Raw genomic sequence first — 19,822 nt, 5'->3', positions numbered from 1 at the left:
ATTTCATCAGTAAGGCTAGACAAATTTTATTTCTTGTTTTACGGATTTTTGTCCTGAGAAAAACCAAAACCTAACAGGAACAAAAAATATAACCACCAATCAAAGTAATATTCTATCTACGTACTGAAAGTATTTTACTTTTGGCAATTTATGAAGTGTATATGGGGCAAACAACGATCTAAAAAAAAAGTTCTTGTCAGTTTACATTTTTGACCAATGAAAACATTAGGCTTTTACTTTTTGAGCAGGGAAAATTCACTTTTATTTTTTCTAATTCTTGAAAATATACAGACGGAACTGTAAAACAAGAAATAGAATTGGTCTGGCCTAAATAGCAAATATTAAAATCATATAAATTGTATGTTTCTGTGTTCATTTGGATCAAAATCTTGGAACAGTTTGTTTTACCCCCTGTCTCATTTCTCTGCTGCTGGCTTACTTTTTCAAATAAAACCTCAGAGTCACTTTTGATCCTTCAAGTGAAGACAGGGTATGGCTTTGTCATTTGATGGAGACAAGTGTTGCTCAGTGGGACAGGATGGTTGACAGTATCTGAGTTTGTAGTGTAGGAAAGAAGAACGTTGCTGTGTAATGTACCTTAGAATATGAACAGTGCCATGATTAATGTCCCAAGCAAGCATTCAAGAGATTTGGTAAGAATGAAAGAAAATCTAGAAAGACAATGAGTAAACAAAAGATTTCAGTGTGGAGCCGTTTGGGTGTAACTCAAGAATGGCCAGGGGTTTGTGTTTTGGTCATTAATGCAGCTAATGTTGAGATGTAATGATCCAGTTAAACAGATAATACCGTAAGACAAGAAAGCACATCCTATTCAGACTCGACACCATGTTCTACACAGCAAGTGTTTACAGCTTGAACTGTTATTGTTCCAGCTACCACGACAGGTATCCGATTCTGACAATTAGTCTTCTTCCCATCAGCATGCAACAACAGCAGCCACAGGTGCAGTGGGACCCTGTTTTTGTCTGATCTACATGGCATTAAGTTGTTTTATTAGCTTCCGACAGACAGCACAGGTTAAGCTAGCTCCATTGAGGCCTGGGATAACACCGTCCATGGCCCTTTCTCCCCTTGCACTAGGTTCTAAGGTAGTGTGTTCCTAGGGGCACTATAGGCAACAATTACCTAGCCGTGATGGAAGGAGCAGGTGCTTGTTCACTATCATAATAGACATGGGAATTCCTCCTCTTCTGCCCCATTCACCAAGATTGCACTCTGATGACTATTTACAGGGGAACTTATGCTCATTATCATTGCTTCAGATCTGTATTTAATTAGCCCTGCTTGAGTTATTTATATGCTTTGGAGATGCTGCTTTGGCAGTATCATTGTTTCCACAAAATGTTTTCCTTGCTTTGTTAAACCTGAAGTTGGAAAACATTGTTTTGGATTCTGGGGTTTTGTTGGCTGGGATGTACTGACTGACTGGAGAGCAGTGCGACACTGAGGAGCTGGAGGATGTGGAGAAGGCATAAATGTATATCACGCATATGTCAATGTGTATCTGTGCACCATGGCAGGAACATCCTCCCGGCATGGCCAACTCTATCTGTGGTGGGAGGGGGTGATGTGGGAATGTAGCAATTCCTTAATTGTGGACAGCTGTGATGTCTGACTTTGTACAGATGGCTGTCCAAGTCCCCATTACTGTCTGTGCCAAAAACATCTTCAAATCCAGATATGTATCTGACTGACTTTTTTCAGTCCAAATTTAAGTGTTGTGTGTGGATAAGTGTCAGTTCAATGAACTAAACCAAATAAATTTTACCAAATTATGGCTTTCGAGTTTTCAGTCTGCCATCAGATGGGACTGTTTGTCTTGCTGAATGAGTGAGAGGATGGCTTAAATGTCAGTCAGATCTGAAAACCAATCTCAGTATGCTGAACTAAGTCATAACAGGCTCAAACTGACTACCTCTTTGTATCCTGTTTTCTGCTCAGTCTGTAAAAAGAACATAGGTGATATTAACATTTCTTGTGGACTAAATTTGAGCATTACCATTAGTGTTGTATTATCTGTTGGAATGAAGCACAACTATCTGCCCCAAATGTAACCAAGATATTTTCATGAAGTTAAATAACATTGTTTTTTGTCATATTTACTTTCATTCACAGAAAAAGTAATTATCCAATCAAGAAGCAGAAAATAATAATATGCACCTGTTTACTTACGATATCTCACCATCTTATACTCTGTCCACACTTACATTGACAACAGGGTTAGTTAGTGAATTTGGCCTCAGTTTTGTCACAGTCTGTCAGTAAAATGTGAAAGTAAAGTCAGTGATGCAGTTTATATTACCATGGGCATAGTGCATACCAGCTCCAATGTCGAGGAACATAATCAGGACAGTTATGGAATTCAAACCCATGATCATAGATTCATGGTATACCTAAAGGAAGCAATTTTTCACTGTAAATTGTGATAATTTACATGTTCTATATACAACTTTCTTTCAGTTGATGTTGGATGCTTGTTCCTAACAGATTCTTCTATTTTCAGGACGGATGATGAGGGCCCTTCTGGGAAAGGCTTTAAGTTCATAATAACAGCTTTTAGTAAAGGTGAGTGCAACCATATTTCACCCCATACCCCAATCCCTTAGTTTTGATTGAGCAGTTGGATGTCATTGAAGCACAGGTATCACATGTTTGAAGTTCAGACAGCGGCACCATACCCCAATCCTTTAGTTATGATTGAGCAGTAGGATGTCATTGAAGCACAGGTACCACATGTTTGAAGTTCAGACAGCGGCACCATACCCCAATCCTTTAGTTATGATTGAGCAGTAGGATGTCATTGAAGCACAGGTAACACATGTTTGAAGTTCAGACCGCAGCAATCAGGATGAGATTGTCCTTGAATGGTGGTTATCAGGAATAACTGCCAACTGGTTCAATAGGTATCTTATGCTCTGATGGTGCTGTTGTCCTTCATGCTATCATTCACTCTCTAGTTCAGACATGCCATCATGCCATGAGCTGTCTTGCTGGTTGGCTGGCTGTCCTCATAACACCATCACCCAGCAACTTGTCATGCATCATGACATATCATGTTATGACATATGTATCTCTTTGTCTTCAAGACCACACAGCCCCACACATCATCCTTTGTGTTGCCCTTTACATCACATGTCCCTTATGGGAGATTTACAGATTAAAGAAGCAGCAGATTGGGTCATCAGACACTGAAACCGATGACCTAAACATCATCTGGTGGGATACTCTGATGGATCATGATTTCAGTCACTTGTTTGTTTCATGTCTTGATTTAGCCTCTTGTCCATTACACCACAGGTATCCATGATATGCCATCAATCATGCTAACCTCTGATCAGTGCTGTGTCCACCTCTATTGATTGCCGACAATCTGTGTTTGCCAAGATGTGTGTATTATTACAATACCCCGCGAAGGTTGACTAGATGAAGTCTATTCCAGCCATAAACGGGATATTTACTAAGTTCATATTGTGCAGGTTCGTCTGGCTTCAAATCCTTTGTTGATGTGCAAGGATTTCAAAGATGGATGTGACAGAAAGCACTTGTATACTATCTGGTTGGAGTATATGTATATTACTGGAACAGCCAGGCCTTTGGTTAGCTGTATTGTTTGGAAGCATATCCTTGTAGTGACCATTAGTGTTCTTAAGAAGTAGTGATGAAGGGTTGGAAAATTTGCACCTTAAATGGATAATGCACTCATGCTTTAATAAGTTTAATAAAAGTTGTATATGCACCAACTGGTTCATGTGCTTATGATGAATCAGATCTATATAAAATATCCATACTTGCTTGGTAGTAAGTGGAAAAAAATGAACTATGATGGCACAAATAATCTTTATGTTCAAAGTTCTTCCGTTCCTTCTTGGCGTTCGTCAGGGCATAACTGCCAGTATTACTTAGTCATGCATTGTTGAACTATGTAAAAGAGCGAAAGTGGTTCACATATAAAGATGATTATTACTTTGTTTTACAGTTTGTGTATATATACACAAATACTGTCATCCATCGTAGGTACAGAGACAGTGGTCTACAGTCACATCTTTTGCAAGTTTGTAGCACATATCAGGGATTAAAAAATCCCATCACCTAACACCCAGGACAAGTCACTTCTCATTTCAGGCAATCAAATAATGGTATCTTACTTGTCCGTGGACTACTAGATAATTTCTACTTATGCTTTCAAACTGCAAATAAACTTTGATTTCATTTCATATCTGCTCATAATGTAGCTATTACATTTTGCAATGATAGTAATTTAGAGCTATTGTTCTTTGAAATTTATCACTCTTTGATAAACAGTCCAGTAAACATTAACATCAAACATTGTGTCATAAAATCAGGACAAGTGGAAATTTAGTCAGGACAAGTTACTTTCTTGAAGTCACTTGCCCCGTGGCAGGTTGGTTTTACAACAAAAATTGAACCCCTGAATATGAGCATATATTTGCTGAGGTTACAAATTCAGTAAAAGATTTGTTTTGTTCAAAAACACTTGGTCTGCTTCAATGTGTTATGTGGAATAATTTTGAGTCATACTAACCTCCACTTCTTTGAAACTCATGCTGGCATGCAAGCTTAAGACTACAAATTCGTGCTGAAGACAAGTGAAAAATTGAAAAATGATGACTGATAGCATTTGTAAGCAATGTTTCTAAACCAATTCATGATTTTTAATTTTGCTACAAATTTGAAAGTGACAGAAATGAAAGTGTTAAACATTTATGCAGGATTAACACTGATAACCAATGACATGTGGATTGCTATGGTGTGGAATAGCGTTATTAAAAAGTAGTAATTCTTCGGCTGCTTCTGGACTGTGTGTTTGTCTCTCAACCTCCCACTTTGACTCTGATCAGTGTACCTCCCACCGCCCCTCATCATTGATGTCAGTCAGAGCTCATCATTGTTATTAAGTATGTATCTGAGCACACTGAACAAATGCCATCAACTAATGCCCAGTCATTTTCCCAACTCAGCTATTCTTTTATTTGTCAGCCAGTATGATACGGAGGTTGGAGTAGTTAATGATTGGCCATGTTTATTCATAGCTAAATCATGGTTTTCAACATCAAAGAGTTTTGTCAGGGGGAGACAAATCCACACTGACAGCATAATTACCTCCCCTGTAGGGTGACAAAACCCCATGACATTCCAATAATAGTTGCTGTCTTAGATGCTCTTTTCCTGACCTACCTTTGTTGTTGGGGGGATTAGGAGGTCAAACTGTTTGTCATATAGTTTTCTCACAATTTATGTTCAAAGAGCTCTGTTGTAATGCCATGTAATCCGCCCGACTGTTGAAATATCCTTTATAATAAGCTGTGTATTGTGCAAGATTGCTATGATATGGAACTCAGGCAGACTAGTCACTGGAGGTGAGAATTGAATCTACCCCCAGAGGAGGATCCGTGGCACCAGACAGACTTCATGGGTTCAGGAAGGTAGAGATGGTAGGGGAGGGGTTGTACAGGGTACAAGCTCAAGGGGAAACACCTGGGAATCGATTGAGAAAAGCAGGGTGGGGTGGAAGGGATACTTAAAGTCAGGGATGTGCAGTAGGGACAGATCTGCGTGTTGGGGACATGCTGTAGAGAACATGTGGTGTTTGTGGTGGGAATAGGGATGCTGAGTAGGAAGGTGTGGTTGAAAGGTGACCCTTGTTGGGGTGATGTGTGGTTCAGAGGTGATGCTTTCAGTGGGAATAGGGGGTTAGCAGAGGTGACTGAAATACTTGAGTGGGGTGAGATAGACCCTTGCAGGGAGCAAGGTATGTGGAGTGGAAGGCGATGTTAGATGGGGCTGTGTGCCTTGTGTTTGATGGTCATTGAAATACTGTGTTTTGTGGGTAGACTTGATGTATGGAAGGGGTAGGAACAGCATCAGATGGGCATTGAAATACTGTGTTTTGTGGGTAGACTTGATGCATGGAAGGGGTAGGAACAGCATCAGATGGGCATTGAAATACTGTGTTTTGTGGGTAGACTTGATGCATGGAAGGGGTAGGAACAGCATCAGATGGGCATTGAAATACTGTGTTTTGTGGGTAGACTTGATGCATGGAAGGGGTAGGAACAGCATCAGATGGGCATTGAAATACTGTGTTTTGTGGGTAGACCTGATGCATGGAAGGGGTAGGAACAGCATCAGATGGGCATTGAAATACTGTGTTTTGTGGGTAGACCTGATGTATGGAAGGGGTAGGAACAGCATCAGCTGCAGATGGGCATTGAAATACTGTGTTTTGTGGGTAGACCTGATGTATGGAAGGGGTAGGAACAGCATCAGCTGCAGATGGGCATTGAAATACTGTGTTTTGTGGGTAGACTTGATGCATGGAAGGGGTAGGAACAGCATCAGATGGGCATTGAAATACTGTGTTTTGTGGGTAGACTTGATGTTATGGAAGGGGTAGGAACAGCATCAGATGGGCATTGAAATACTGTGTTTTGTGGGTAGACTTGATGCATGGAAGGGGTAGGAACAGCATCAGATGGGCATTGAAATACTGTGTTTTGTGGGTAGACTTGATGCATGGAAGGGGTAGGAACAGCATCAGATGGGCATTGAAATACTGTGTTTTGTGGGTAGACTTGATGTATGGAAGGGGTAGGAACAGCATCAGATGGGCATTGAAATACTGTGTTTTGTGGGTAGACTTGATGCATGGAAGGGGTAGGAACAGCATCAGCTGCAGATGGGCATTGAAATACTGTGTTTTGTGGGTAGACCTGATGTATGGAAGGGGTAGGAACAGCATCAGCTGCAGATGGGCATTGAAATACTGTGTTTTGTGGGTAGACTTGATGCATGGAAGGGGTAGGAACAGCATCAGATGGGCATTGAAATACTGTGTTTTGTGGGTAGACTTGATGCATGGAAGGGGTAGGAACAGCATCAGATGGGCATTGAAATACTGTGTTTTGTGGGTAGACTTGATGCATGGAAGGGGTAGGAACAGCATCAGATGGGCATTGAAATACTGTGTTTTGTGGGTAGACCTGATGCATGGAAGGGGTAGGAACAGCATCAGATGGGCATTGAAATACTGTGTTTTGTGGGTAGACCTGATGTATGGAAGGGGTAGGAACAGCATCAGCTGCAGATGGGCATTGAAATACTGTGTTTTGTGGGTAGACCTGATGTATGGAAGGGGTAGGAACAGCATCAGCTGCAGATGGGCATTGAAATACTGTGTTTTGTGGGTAGACTTGATGCATGGAAGGGGTAGGAACAGCATCAGATGGGCATTGAAATACTGTGTTTTGTGGGTAGACTTGATGTTATGGAAGGGGTAGGAACAGCATCAGATGGGCATTGAAATACTGTGTTTTGTGGGTAGACTTGATGTATGGAAGGGGTAGGAACAGCATCAGATGGGCATTGAAATACTGTGTTTTGTGGGTAGACTTGATGCATGGAAGGGGTAGGAACAGCATCAGATGGGCATTGAAATACTGTGTTTTGTGGGTAGACTTGATGTATGGAAGGGGTAGGAACAGCATCAGATGGGCATTGAAATACTGTGTTTTGTGGGTAGACTTGATGCATGGAAGGGGTAGGAACAGCATCAGATGGGTATTGAAATACTGTGTTTTGTGGGTAGACCTGATGCATGGAAGGGGTAGGAACAGCATCAGATGGTCATTGAAATACTGTGTTTTGTGGGTAGACTTGATGTATGGAAGGAGTAGGAACAGCGTCAGATGGTCATTGAAATACTGTGTTTTGTGGGTAGACTTGATGTATGGAAGGAGTAGGAACAGCGTCGGATGGGCATTGAAATACTGTGTTTTGTGGGTAGACCTGATGCATGGAATGGGTTGTGTGCCTTGTGGAACAGCAATGGGTGGGCATTGAAATATTGTGTGGGGTGAATTAGACCTGATGTATGGAAGGAGTAGGAGCAGGGTCAGATGGTCATGGAAATGCATGTATTGTGTGGGGTGAGGTAGACCTGATACATGGAAGGGGTAGGAGCATGGAGTAAAGTATATAGAGGATAAGGGGATGTAGGATGGGGTTGAGTGGCTTTGGAGGGACCAGTGTTTGATGGAGCAGTGTTGGATTGGGTGGTAATGCTGCAGTGTCAGTGTTCTTGGCTGATATGAATGCAAAATAGGGGTAAAAATCATCGTTTCTGAGTTCAGTGAAGTATTTGAATTGTTCTCACTGTTGTCATCTGTCTAATGGTTGTATTAAAATCATTGCCATACATCATGGTTCAGAGTTGACTTGAAACTGCCATGATCTTTCTTCAACAGAGAATAAGCAGTCTGTCAAGCTATTGTTGTTGTTGTTGTTCATATTGATTTTTATGAAATGACTTCAGTATGTTTTTGCCTTTATGGAAATACTGCCACACATTTATGGGTTTCAGAGTCATATTGTTACAATTTACATCATTTATATGTGGAATGTGTCTCTGTATTTCTGTATCTTTGTACTAAAATATGTTAAAGTCATTAAATATGTGATAGTATAAACAATTTTTCATGAATAATGTAAAAGGAAATCTATGCATTAGCTATTTGAAGCAGATAGGCAGATATGAATGTGAAAGCATTCATCAGCTTTTTGAGATTGATTATTTGGATCATTGTTGACAAGTTTACCTTAAATAGATTATCATGCCTATATATATAAGGTTTCCATGGAAACTGTCAAAACCTTGCCTGTATAAATACCATAGCAACGGTTCAGGTGTGGGAAACTGACCTGCAGTGACTGAGGGAGATTGAAGTGATTTGGTGGACACTGAGGTGATCATTAACCAGCATATCATGTGACACCTGATTTGTGAGTTGTGGAGGGCATGTATGTCCAGGGCAGTGTCTGTACAGTATAGAGCAGAAATAAGTTACCATGGTAGGAAGCAGCATAGCATGTGACACTTGATTTGTGGGTTGTGTAGGGCATGTATATATAGGGCATGTCTGTACAGTTTAGAACAGAAATAAATTACAATGGTATGAAGCAGCATAGCTTGTGACACTTGATTTGTGGGTTCTGCTGGGCGTATATGTAAAACATAAACAAACCTGGAGGGTGCATGAGCTCATGGACCCTGAGGGACCAGTGAATAACGTATTTATCTTACCGAACACCTGAATTTTAATTTTGAACTGTTTGAAGCACTTCTGCTGAATGCGAGGTGAATCACTATGTTGCAGATGACACAAGGTTTACAGACTTAGAGTTATCTCCCTTCCGTTGATTTTCAATCGCAAAACATGGGTAATTTCCGTGCTTGATACATGATTCAATGTTATTCGAGCTAAACAAAAGTACTACCATGAAGCATCAGAAGAGTTCGGAATTGCCAGCAGTGTACAATGAAAATAATACATTGCCTGTAAGCAGGGTACATTGAAAATAATAGAATAGTGCTTAGCCAATCAGAAAGCGACATTCATGTGTGAGGTAAGATAAATGTCTTTATACTGTACAGGGAATACATTGCAATGTTAGTATGCAGTATGTGACTTGTGAAAGAAAATGTACATGTGCCCAGATATTAAAAAGATAAAACTCTTCAGATTTGGGTTGATTGACAGCAGACAACCTGGTGATGTCCCCAAAGTTCAAAATGTCCCCCACCCGTCAGTGTTATCAGGGAAAGTCAGACAACTGTGACTGTGGAGAGGTCCATGCTGGTTGCAGCTGATGAAGGTGTTTCACCTGGTGCTGGTGATTTGGCAACCACTGATCATGGTGGAATGTCCCCACTTGAGGGTTTTACATTACAGTCATAGGCAAACAGTACCGCAAGCATTCTAGAGGGGGTCCTTCAAAAACTCTTGCAGACTCTTGCCGTTTGTGCAGAGGGGAAAGGATCAGATTGTAATGACTCCTCTAAATACTCCAGTATGGAGGTGACAGGAACTGTCAATGTCGTATTTCTGGTTGCAGAGGATTAGCTGGGGGCCAGACAGAAGTAGTTTTGGTAAATTTATCTCACCGAGGACATGGCAGTTGGCAGGCCAGCTAACTGTTAACACTTTCTTATTTTCCTTCTCAAGTTGGTAAACACTCCAACTGTTTGAGGGGAAGAGGTGAAAGTATTTAATAGGTTCATATTTTGGATAAGAGACTTGTAAACACCAGAAGGGCTTTCTGCACCATGCCATTTATCACGGTTGTTAGTGCTAATGGGAGGGAACTCTGTAGAGTATTTTGTCAATTTCATTAATCAGTAGATGGAAAAGTCTCATGGCGAACTGTATATATCCCAAATCTGCAAGAATGTGAAGCCCCACCAGTGCTGTTACAGAGTATTTGACACTGGTTCAAGGGAGCTACTCTCAGAATGAAGAGCCATGATGGCTGCCATCTGGCCGTCTGCTCCTCCCAACAGACGGCTTGTACCCTCAACACTGGGTAACCTCAACATGAAGATACTCTTATCAGAGAAATCTAAACTGAAATAATTTATGAGTAAATCAACTTTCATTTTCTATTCAGAAATACATGAGAAAACACTCTTTTGCTTGTTAGTGTATTTGAATAGCTCATGGCAGTCATATCTGTCATTTATGTAGAAGCAGAAGATTTATTGTTTCAAGGCTGTTTTTTAGATTCCACAATTCATGTCACCATATGGTAAAAAGTGAAGACAAGTTGTGTAATGATGACTTGAAAAAAGCAGTAATGATAAAAAAAAGACTTCATTAGTGCATTCAGTTGATGTTTTCGAAGTGTCACCACTACTGAAGCTTAGATGATCCTTGGAATTTGTTAAATCTGATCTTATTCAAATATAATTCCTTGCAATGGTACAAGGTTCATATATATGGAAAATACATAGAATTGTATGTTTTATAAAGCAGCATTTTATGAAAGTGTATTCTTAGTCTTAAAAAAAAATATCCCTAAATATTGATGATTCCTGACTGATTTTGTTCAGTATTTATTGCATTATATTTAGATGTGACCTTGTGTCTTTCTAGGAAAGTTTTACTTTCCAGCAACTCTTTCCGACTATAGTGTTTCCTACTTAAAAAATGACCTAATCCATTCACTTTGTCCTGATTGTATTTTTATCACAAATCCCATGTTCTAAAACATAGTGGAAGACTTCCTCTCCTCTTAAGATAATAATGTTTGCAAACTAATGATGCATATTTGTTTACAGAATCGCAATCTTTTTGCTTTAAAAAGCTTGTACATTTTCTCTTTCTGCAGAAAATATAATTAAGCAAAGCCTTTTTCAGATAAAACATTATGTTGTTGAGGACTATGCTGGCACCGAGGCCTCCTTACATATACATCCAGTGTCAGATTTGTTATTTTAGCTGGAAAAAATTGTTGTACGCTTTTATCACTGAACCTTAAGAGGAAAAGTAGTCTGAATTTTTTTGTTTCCTCTTCCGGACCAATTTGTTGTGTTGAATTATTGTTTACATTCACATGGGTATTTATCTAATTTGGTGGTCTTCGGTGATACATTTTGCTGTCTTCATGGATGAAATTGGCCAACTGAGGTTGTGAAACATGTAAGCATTGCATGTTTGCCATGTTCAACCATCTTCATCATGATGTTGTGACAGGCATGTTAGTAGGGTTTGTATCTAGTGTAAATATGTCGTGTTTTCCTAATGAGAACAGTTTGAGCTGATGGTACTTGGTGTATGCTGGTGGAAGCTGTTGTCAAGGATGCACTGAATCATTCTTCATCTCCAGGTGGTGTCTTAGAAAATAGTAAAATTACGCCTTTTGTCAGACCTTGTGGTGTATTGTAACAGGCAGTTTATTCTGTGTGATAAGATTTACAAATTCATTTGTCACATGATGTGACAACATGTAGAAGTCACTGACATTTGTTTTTAGTCAATACTGCCTCCAATGATATTCTGATAAATGTGATATAAGATAAAAGATATTTATTGCATTGCATTCCATGAAGAAACAATAGCAGTAATCTATAAATGACAAATATAAACACAGTAATTACAAAATGATGTACATTACAATAATTTTACAGATCATATGTCGTATTATCATGTAGAAACAGTATGTTGAGACTATGGTAATTTGCAAAATTAATTTTAAATTGTAAATGTCACTACATATTTTGGAAATAGTGTCAAGACCTTTGTTAGAACAAAATTTTTAAAACTGTTTTTTTTTTTAAAGAATGTAGCAAATCTTTTATCATGAAAAAAAAAACAAAACCTGTTTTTAGAAGCGATTCCCTCTCCTTGCTATACTTGGTACAAGCTATTGTATGGTGGTGTTCATGATCTGAGACATTGCAACATTTGACAGAGATGATGTAGTTTTTTTAAAGCACCAGTCTACTGCATTATTGATACTTTAGTTGCAAATACACAGAATATCAGTTGCCTTAACACCAAGCAAAGGTTCGGGGGACCCTTAATACCTAGAAGGAAACTCTTGCATGAAGTCTTGCATATCACATGTACCACTTCCTCCATAAATAGACGAAACTCCAATGTACCACCCTTTCAGCTAACAGATGTGATACACAAATCCAACTGGCTGAAAGAGACACAATTTACAACATCCTGTCACATGACATCACCCCGTCTGACATGATAATACCTGTCACTTCTTTTCATATTTCCACTATCTTCATTTCTGAAGGTGAAAATTAGAGAATTCGAAATTGGCCATAATAATCAGTGTCAGTGATGCGGTGAAGTTGTCACGTGACTGGGGAGAAACTAGTGCGTGAAATTGTTCACCATCTTCAACCATCTTCGTGTGTAACTAGCAGCGCTAATCACATTGTGGGAAAAGTAATCTCAGTAATTCTTTGTCTGTTTTTGATGGTCTGTTTATTACTCTTCACTGTTAGATGGAAAAAAGTATTTTTAATATTATTCTCTGTGATGCTAAGGTGTATTATGTTTGGAAGGGAGAAATGTCACTCAAGTAATTACAAACTCACAAAGACTTTGTTGTAGCCTATTATTGTTAACAAGTATAGAATACTTGGACAGATAGTGAAATTTAAGTTATTTAACTTGTCATCAAATCTTTTGGTCATTTGAACTAGGAATTTCTAAAATAACATCCAAACACTTTACGATACTGAACAAAATCAAATCCAGTGTAATGGATCAATTGCTGCATTTTACAAGAACACCATTCTGTCAAACAACAATATTGATGCAACAAGTGTGTATGAACAAAAAAAATAATGAAAACAAAACCTACCTTGAAGTGTGTAGTTTTTTCTTTCTGTTCAAATCAAATGTTCCTGTGTCACAGGGATGAAGACAGCTGGCTTTACAAGAAGAGGGTATGCGTCACTCTGGTCCATGGTGCTATGTCAGAATTTCTGGCTTATTTTGTTCATCTGTAACATGAAATGTTCATATGGTCTTCGTTTTAGTGTCAGAGTCTGTTGGTAAGTGTGACAGACTTTATCTCGATGGAGATGTCATTAGATATATGTATGCTTGTTTACGGAATCATGACTATTCACGGAAAGTAGGAATACAAACCAGCTTTACTTACAGTTAGTGGTGTACCTAGTTTAAATGATAAGACTGATTCTATTTTCTTTAAACTAGGTTGCTACATGCATCCAGCTTACAGTGTCAGATGTACACCAGAATCCCACCTATTGGAGACCAGCTTACTTTACACACAACAGACACCCGTGTCTACCTACCAGGCCTGCGATAAGCCTTTGTCAAAATGTCAGTTGGATGGCAGATTTACCGACTCGGTGTTAGCAAATACACACTGAATAGAATGTTATGAACTTTGACTGATTATTGGCAAATATCATATGTCGAAAGTGGCAATATTTGGCATTAAATATTACATGGTAATCATTTTAGTTGGGGTGTGACGTTAAGGTCACGTGGCCATTGTGATGGTGATGAAGATGGGTGGACATCTTGCTGGAAGTGAATGGATGGGATTGCATGCATTAAAACGGCACGTGGTTTGAGACTTGGATAGAAATTACGCAAATAAACATTAGACTGACACTATGATAAAGGAAATAAGTGTTAAATGCTCATGGAACTATCTCGCTCTCCACATTCAATTTACACTAGTGTATGCATATTTTGGGGGACATTGTGTTGAAAGTCTCATGAAAGAAAGCTCAAATATTAGCTTCTGCGTGTCATAATTTTTTTAATATGTCCCAAATGACAGATTATTGTGAGGAAAAAACTGTATCTATCAGAATAAATGAAGGAAACGTTCGCTTTACAGATGTCACTGGATATTGACCGAGCATGCAATACAACAAAGATACGCTTATTGGGAACATTTGATGCCTTTATGAACAAGAGCCCATAGTGTTAAAACAGTCAAGGCTCAATTCTGTTTCTCCAATAAGTTGCAGAAGAGGGACCAGGCTATCTTGGTGGCCATATATTTAATAAAATTATTCCTAGGTTGATCAAGGCTAGAAAAGATTATTGAATTTCCTTGTGCTGACATTGTCTGAAATTGGTAGACTATTTTTGGGGCCCATGTCTCTATACTCAAATGCATTTGTTTCATCTTGTGTACAGATCAGACAGTTTCATTGTGAAGTGATATTTAGCTGTTAGTGAGAATTGATTACTTATTAGAATGGTTTCTGCAAAAAGTAAATATTTTCAGCAGTTATGTCTTGCTTTGTTTTCAGTTTTTAGTTACAGTCATGCTCAAATGGAAATCAACTATTTTGATAAGAAAACATACATGCTTATGATTGACCTCTTCTGGTTTGTTACATTAGACAAATTACAGTGTCATTTCTTACACCATTCTCAAACTGGTATGATTGGTATGTCATTAATTACTCACCACCACTGAGAATTCCAATCAAACAGTAATATATTGCTAATAAAACAGATCTTGAGATCATTTTCTGATGCATTTTAGAACAGTGAAAACGAGGTTACTCTTAACCATTAATATACCAGTTGGCTTTTTACACTGAATTAAAGCTTTAATTATCAGTCAGTTACATATAATGTGCACTATAACATACCACAAGTCAAAGTTAAATAGTGCACATGTGGTAATTTGTCAAGTGTACTTTGTGAGTAATAATTGTGTTTTTCTCAAAATGTTGTGTATCTGTGATGTCCAGGGTTATCTAGACTAACAGGTAGTCTCTGACATGAACATATTTTGCTGAAAAAATGTTCATAGTGAAAACAAATAATATAATGAAATGGAGCCCTGAGACTTTCTTCATTTTCAGAAGGTATGGAAATCTAGACTTGCCACATTTTCTAGACTTGTGTGGGCTTTCTTGGGTATATATACTTCAGGGTCTGTACAATAGACTAAGGGTTATCTTGATGGCAGTGTCTCCAAGTGTAGGGTTGCGTCATTAATCTTGGTGGCCGCCAGTGTGTGGTCTTCCCTGGCATGTCGTCAGTCATGACAGCACGGAGCTATCAGCTGTCCTACAGGTCCAAGTCGCTGGAGACTACTGAGATGACACCATGCAGAACTTCAGTCAAAAATATATATGCAAAACTGACTCATTACAATTTCAGTGTTGAGGCAATAAAGAAGTGCCCAAACAAGTCCTTTGTAGATTAGTTCAACTCAGCCTTGGCGATGGAATACTTTAATTCATGCTCGGTGCAATTTAATTATTAGACCTTACTGAGATAGTAATGAGGTTTCCAAGTGTAAATGATTTAATATGTCTAGAGAATTGTTTGAATATATATGTTCGTATTTCTTTGCATGTTTCAGTGGTAATGTTTGGCATGCAAGCAGTGTTCTTGTGGTTTTAATCTTTTGTGGGAAGTTGTTAATTCAGTCATTGTTTTTACCCTAAATGTGGCATATGTTCTCAAACTCCTTGAGCTGCTGTTTATTAGAAAGGCAGGGAATGAAGAAACACTACCTTTTTTCAGTATTTGAGAAAATTGTATTTTTCAGTATTTAATTATGTTGGTTTTATATATTGCTTCTCCTGTTCCCTTAGTCATTTAATCCTCAGAATCACAATTCCTTGATGGCGCCATCCCACCATAGCTGCCTGTGATTGTTAAACTAGACTACTGGTCCTGGAGCCGAGGCTGTAATGTATTTACGTCATTATACATGGAGGATTGTATTTCATCTCTGAAATAAAGTCACTGGTTACATTTTCATTTATCTATGCGTGCATGTTAGGAGACTTTTGTAGGCTATGTAGATCTAGCAACATATGCTTTACTTTGTGCATAGGATGGTCAGGATTAGTTACTTTGTGGACTGGATTAGTGATTATTGGGTGGTCAGATTCTAGGACAGTCACAATATGGATTGGGTGGTCAGGATTAATGACTTTGTGGATTTGGTGATCAGGCTTTGTGGATTGGGTGGTCAGATTCCGCGGCATTGTGGTTCGTGGATTGGGTTGTTAGACTCTCAGACTCTGAATGTGGATCAGTTGATCATTATTAGTGACTTTGTGGTTTGGGTGACCAAGTTCAGGGACTTAATGGATTGGGTGGTCAGGATAAATGATTTTGTGGATTAGAAGGTCAGGATTAGAGACTGTGGATTGGCTGGTCAGGATTAGTGACTTTGTGGATCAGGAAGTGGGAATCTATGTCTATGGATCAGGGATTTGGTTGACTGCCTTGATAACACAGATAGTTGCTCTTAATTTCAATCATCAGATTGTCAAGAATAGTCCATTTTCAAACTGTCATCATATACCAAGTGCAGAGATGCACAGCAAACAGTGTGATAATACCCTGACTAGTCACCCAAAGTCTGCTGAATTACTGTTGTCTGACTAAGGCATCAAGTAGTATTGACCTCACCCAACACCATCAACAATAACTCGGACTCTGATCAATAAAATTAGTCCGCATTATGACTAATACTTACACTACTTGCTCCCTTGATGTTGACTTCTACTCCAACAAATATTGGAAATCTTGTCAAACAAATAGGAAGATTTTGTTACACTTGTAATTTGTGGATGTTTTGCATCATGTTGTGGTGCATGACTTGGCCTGGGGTTGTGGTCAGCCCTCTCATTAGGTTTGTATGGCATGATGTCACTTATTAATGTATAAAATTATTTCATTATGCTCTGATAAAGATTGATGGGAGTAAGGATTCTTCATAACGACAGTTGAAGGCAAGTGCATGGCTTCACATCACTCCACATGGCTGACTCGGTTTTGACGTCATGATGAACTTCAAGGAACAGCTGATTGATTGTCAGCTTATTAGTTTCTTTCATTTACTTTATGAATAACAATTGTTTGCTGTACTGCATAGGTCCGACACTGTTGCGTCAAGGATGGTTCTGGATTAGGAAGAAGTGTCCTCATGTTCAATAAACCATTATTGATCATGGATGAGAGTATTGCTTCTGTAATGCACTGTTGTGTCAAATGTGTATATGTCAAACTGATGCTGGTGTCAACTCAAACTTTGGTTGATTGCATGGTATCCCAACTGCACAGATGTTGATCACTGGATTGTCTGTTCTGTTATAGACAGGTATCATATAGCTGAGCAGTATTTGTCGAGTGCTGCTTTAAACAACCATCTTCTGTTACTGCTGCCAACATGTAGCTGTATGTGATGTGCTGTTAATGTGCAAGCAATATTTATGGTTTTATTCTTACAAGAAATGGTCTCTTTGTTTCTGCTCATCTTTGCCTTCCCCTGGTCAGAGTACAGTGGAAGCTGTCAAAACCAGCATCCATACAGTCCAGCAAGTTGTCAACGCTGGCATAAAATTTCAGTCCTATCCATGGCTTACACATTTATCATCACCTCTGTAATATGGCACATTGTCTAAACTGGATTATTTCTTCAGTCCCACTGAGAGCCAGTTTAGACAGCTTCCACTGTTTATGTTAAACCAAAAATACAATTTGTCTGAAACTCATTGATCTTGTTCCTCAACATGATCCTGAACTATTACCTTTATTTTGGTGGAACATGGTTCACTCAAAGAGTTTGACACAGTTAAGAAAATGTCTGAAAATCAGAGCTGTTTATTTTCAAATCTTTATGTAATTATCTGGACAGTTTTAATTGCACAATGTTTGTTCACATCAGGAGAACAAAGTGGTGGAGGATGACGACCTCCACTGTAGTGATGCTGCATCCCAGTAGCCTTACACTCAGCTTCCACAAATCACTTTACACTATAAATGTTCTCTGTCAAGTTAATCCATTTTTTTATTTCACTTTCTCTTGAAGAAACATTGTTTTATTTTAAATGAAGTGTTTCTTTTTTTAAGCTCTGTTAATTGATTAAAATCTGAAGAAGTTGTTTCTGAGTAACTTCAAAGCAATTCTCTCTGCTCTCAGGATGATTTGATTAAAGTTTGAATTTTTAGAAAGACATTTCAAACTTTTTGTCCATTTTTTGTTTTGTTCTATCTAAATATGGCTAAATAAGGCCTGTATGTTCGAGCCGGTGGTATGAATCGTAGGCTACACTTTAATCATTGTGTTCTGTGAAGCAAACACGTCAGAATGTGAACCAGCTGAACCGACACTACAGGCAGAGATTTGTGCTGCTCACTGGCTGAACACTAGCCTGGAGGCAGACACTGGTCCTGTTGGAAACTTTGGGAGATTGCATACGCTCTGCATCGGTGCCTGTGTTAAATACAGCGTGACTGCTGCATCGTGTGTAGAAATACAACAACATCTCTCCAGTTGGAACAACTCCAACCTCATTCTAAAATCAATGTGGCGAATTAATAGGAGCAATGATTTCATTATGAAGAGAGAATCGACAGGAAATGACGAGCCTTGCGATGGCCGTCTGGACAAAGACTAAGCCTCATCTTGGTGTTGCCGATGTCCCCATGTCCCAAGCACAGGAAAGTCTGGTTTTGTCACATCGGCAAACATCTGCATGCTGTACCACTTCTTGCAGTATGTTACACACAGGCCCACTTTATCAGAGAGACTTTTTGGCCAGTTGACAGGCTTTGTCAGACAACTTACATTTTCTTGAAATTCAAGTGTTCGCATTTTGTTTGATGACAAATTTGTAAGTTTTTATCGATTGGCAAACTGGTCATTCGCAATAAGAACAGTCCAGCTTTTCCTTTCATAATTTCTGAAACAAACATACCAAATACAGTACATGCAAGTCTAGAATATGTGTCAAGTCTATATTACCACTGTTACAGTTTCTGAAAATGAACAAAGCCCTTTTCATTATATTTCAGGAACACATATTTAGGAACCGTTATTTTTCTATTTTAAAATATGTTCATTTCGGGGGCTACATGTTATTCTGCTAAGTCAAATTTATTCACAGATAGTATCATAAATAAGAAACAAATGTAGGGCCTGTTGTAACAGTTCAGTTCACTTACTACTCACTCACTCACTCTAGCAACAGTTTCCCCCTTCACTCACTGTACATTCCATCCTACTCACTCACTCACTGACTCACTTGGTGTCCCTCAATCTTGCTGGCAACTAGACACATCAATATATCCAACACTTACTGTAACAATATGGTGGCTCAACAAATTGAACTACAGATCTTCATCAATGCTCTTTAAGCTTACAGACGAGACAGCCAGCACTGGTAAGATAAATGTACACATCAGAAGTCTATGTAAGGTTACTGTAAGACTTCCAACGCAAATCAATAGATTACTAATGGAAGTTTAAGACAAGGGCATTGGAGCCCACAGTCTCAGGTACTGAAGTGACCTCTGTGACCCGGGTTTCTTTATCAACACATCCCACTGTCAGAATGGTGTAGACACATCCCGTATTAAGGCATTATAAAACATACAATGGTGCCACGGAAATTAGAAAAAATCAATTTGTAGACATCGTGGAAGAGCAATAAAGTTTCATGGTCGTGTCTGTC

General features: G+C 38.9%; 1 protein-coding gene across 2 annotated transcripts in view; it reads left to right on the top strand.

Annotated features, from left to right (window-relative positions):
• LOC137258333 (uncharacterized) overlaps positions 1 to 19,822 on the top strand; it is a 167,449-nt gene that overhangs the window by 84,712 nt on the left and 62,915 nt on the right. For both annotated transcript variants that reach the window (XM_067795972.1, XM_067795973.1), the window contains exon 4: positions 2,525 to 2,586. In XM_067795972.1, coding sequence (XP_067652073.1) covers positions 2,525 to 2,586 — 62 coding nt within the window. The remainder of the gene's footprint in view (positions 1 to 2,524; positions 2,587 to 19,822) is intronic.

Source organism: Haliotis asinina, chromosome 12 (genome assembly GCF_037392515.1).
Source record: "Haliotis asinina isolate JCU_RB_2024 chromosome 12, JCU_Hal_asi_v2, whole genome shotgun sequence".
Taxonomy (NCBI): Eukaryota; Metazoa; Mollusca; class Gastropoda; order Lepetellida; family Haliotidae; genus Haliotis; species Haliotis asinina.
This window is presented reverse-complemented; position numbering and strand designations above follow the sequence as displayed.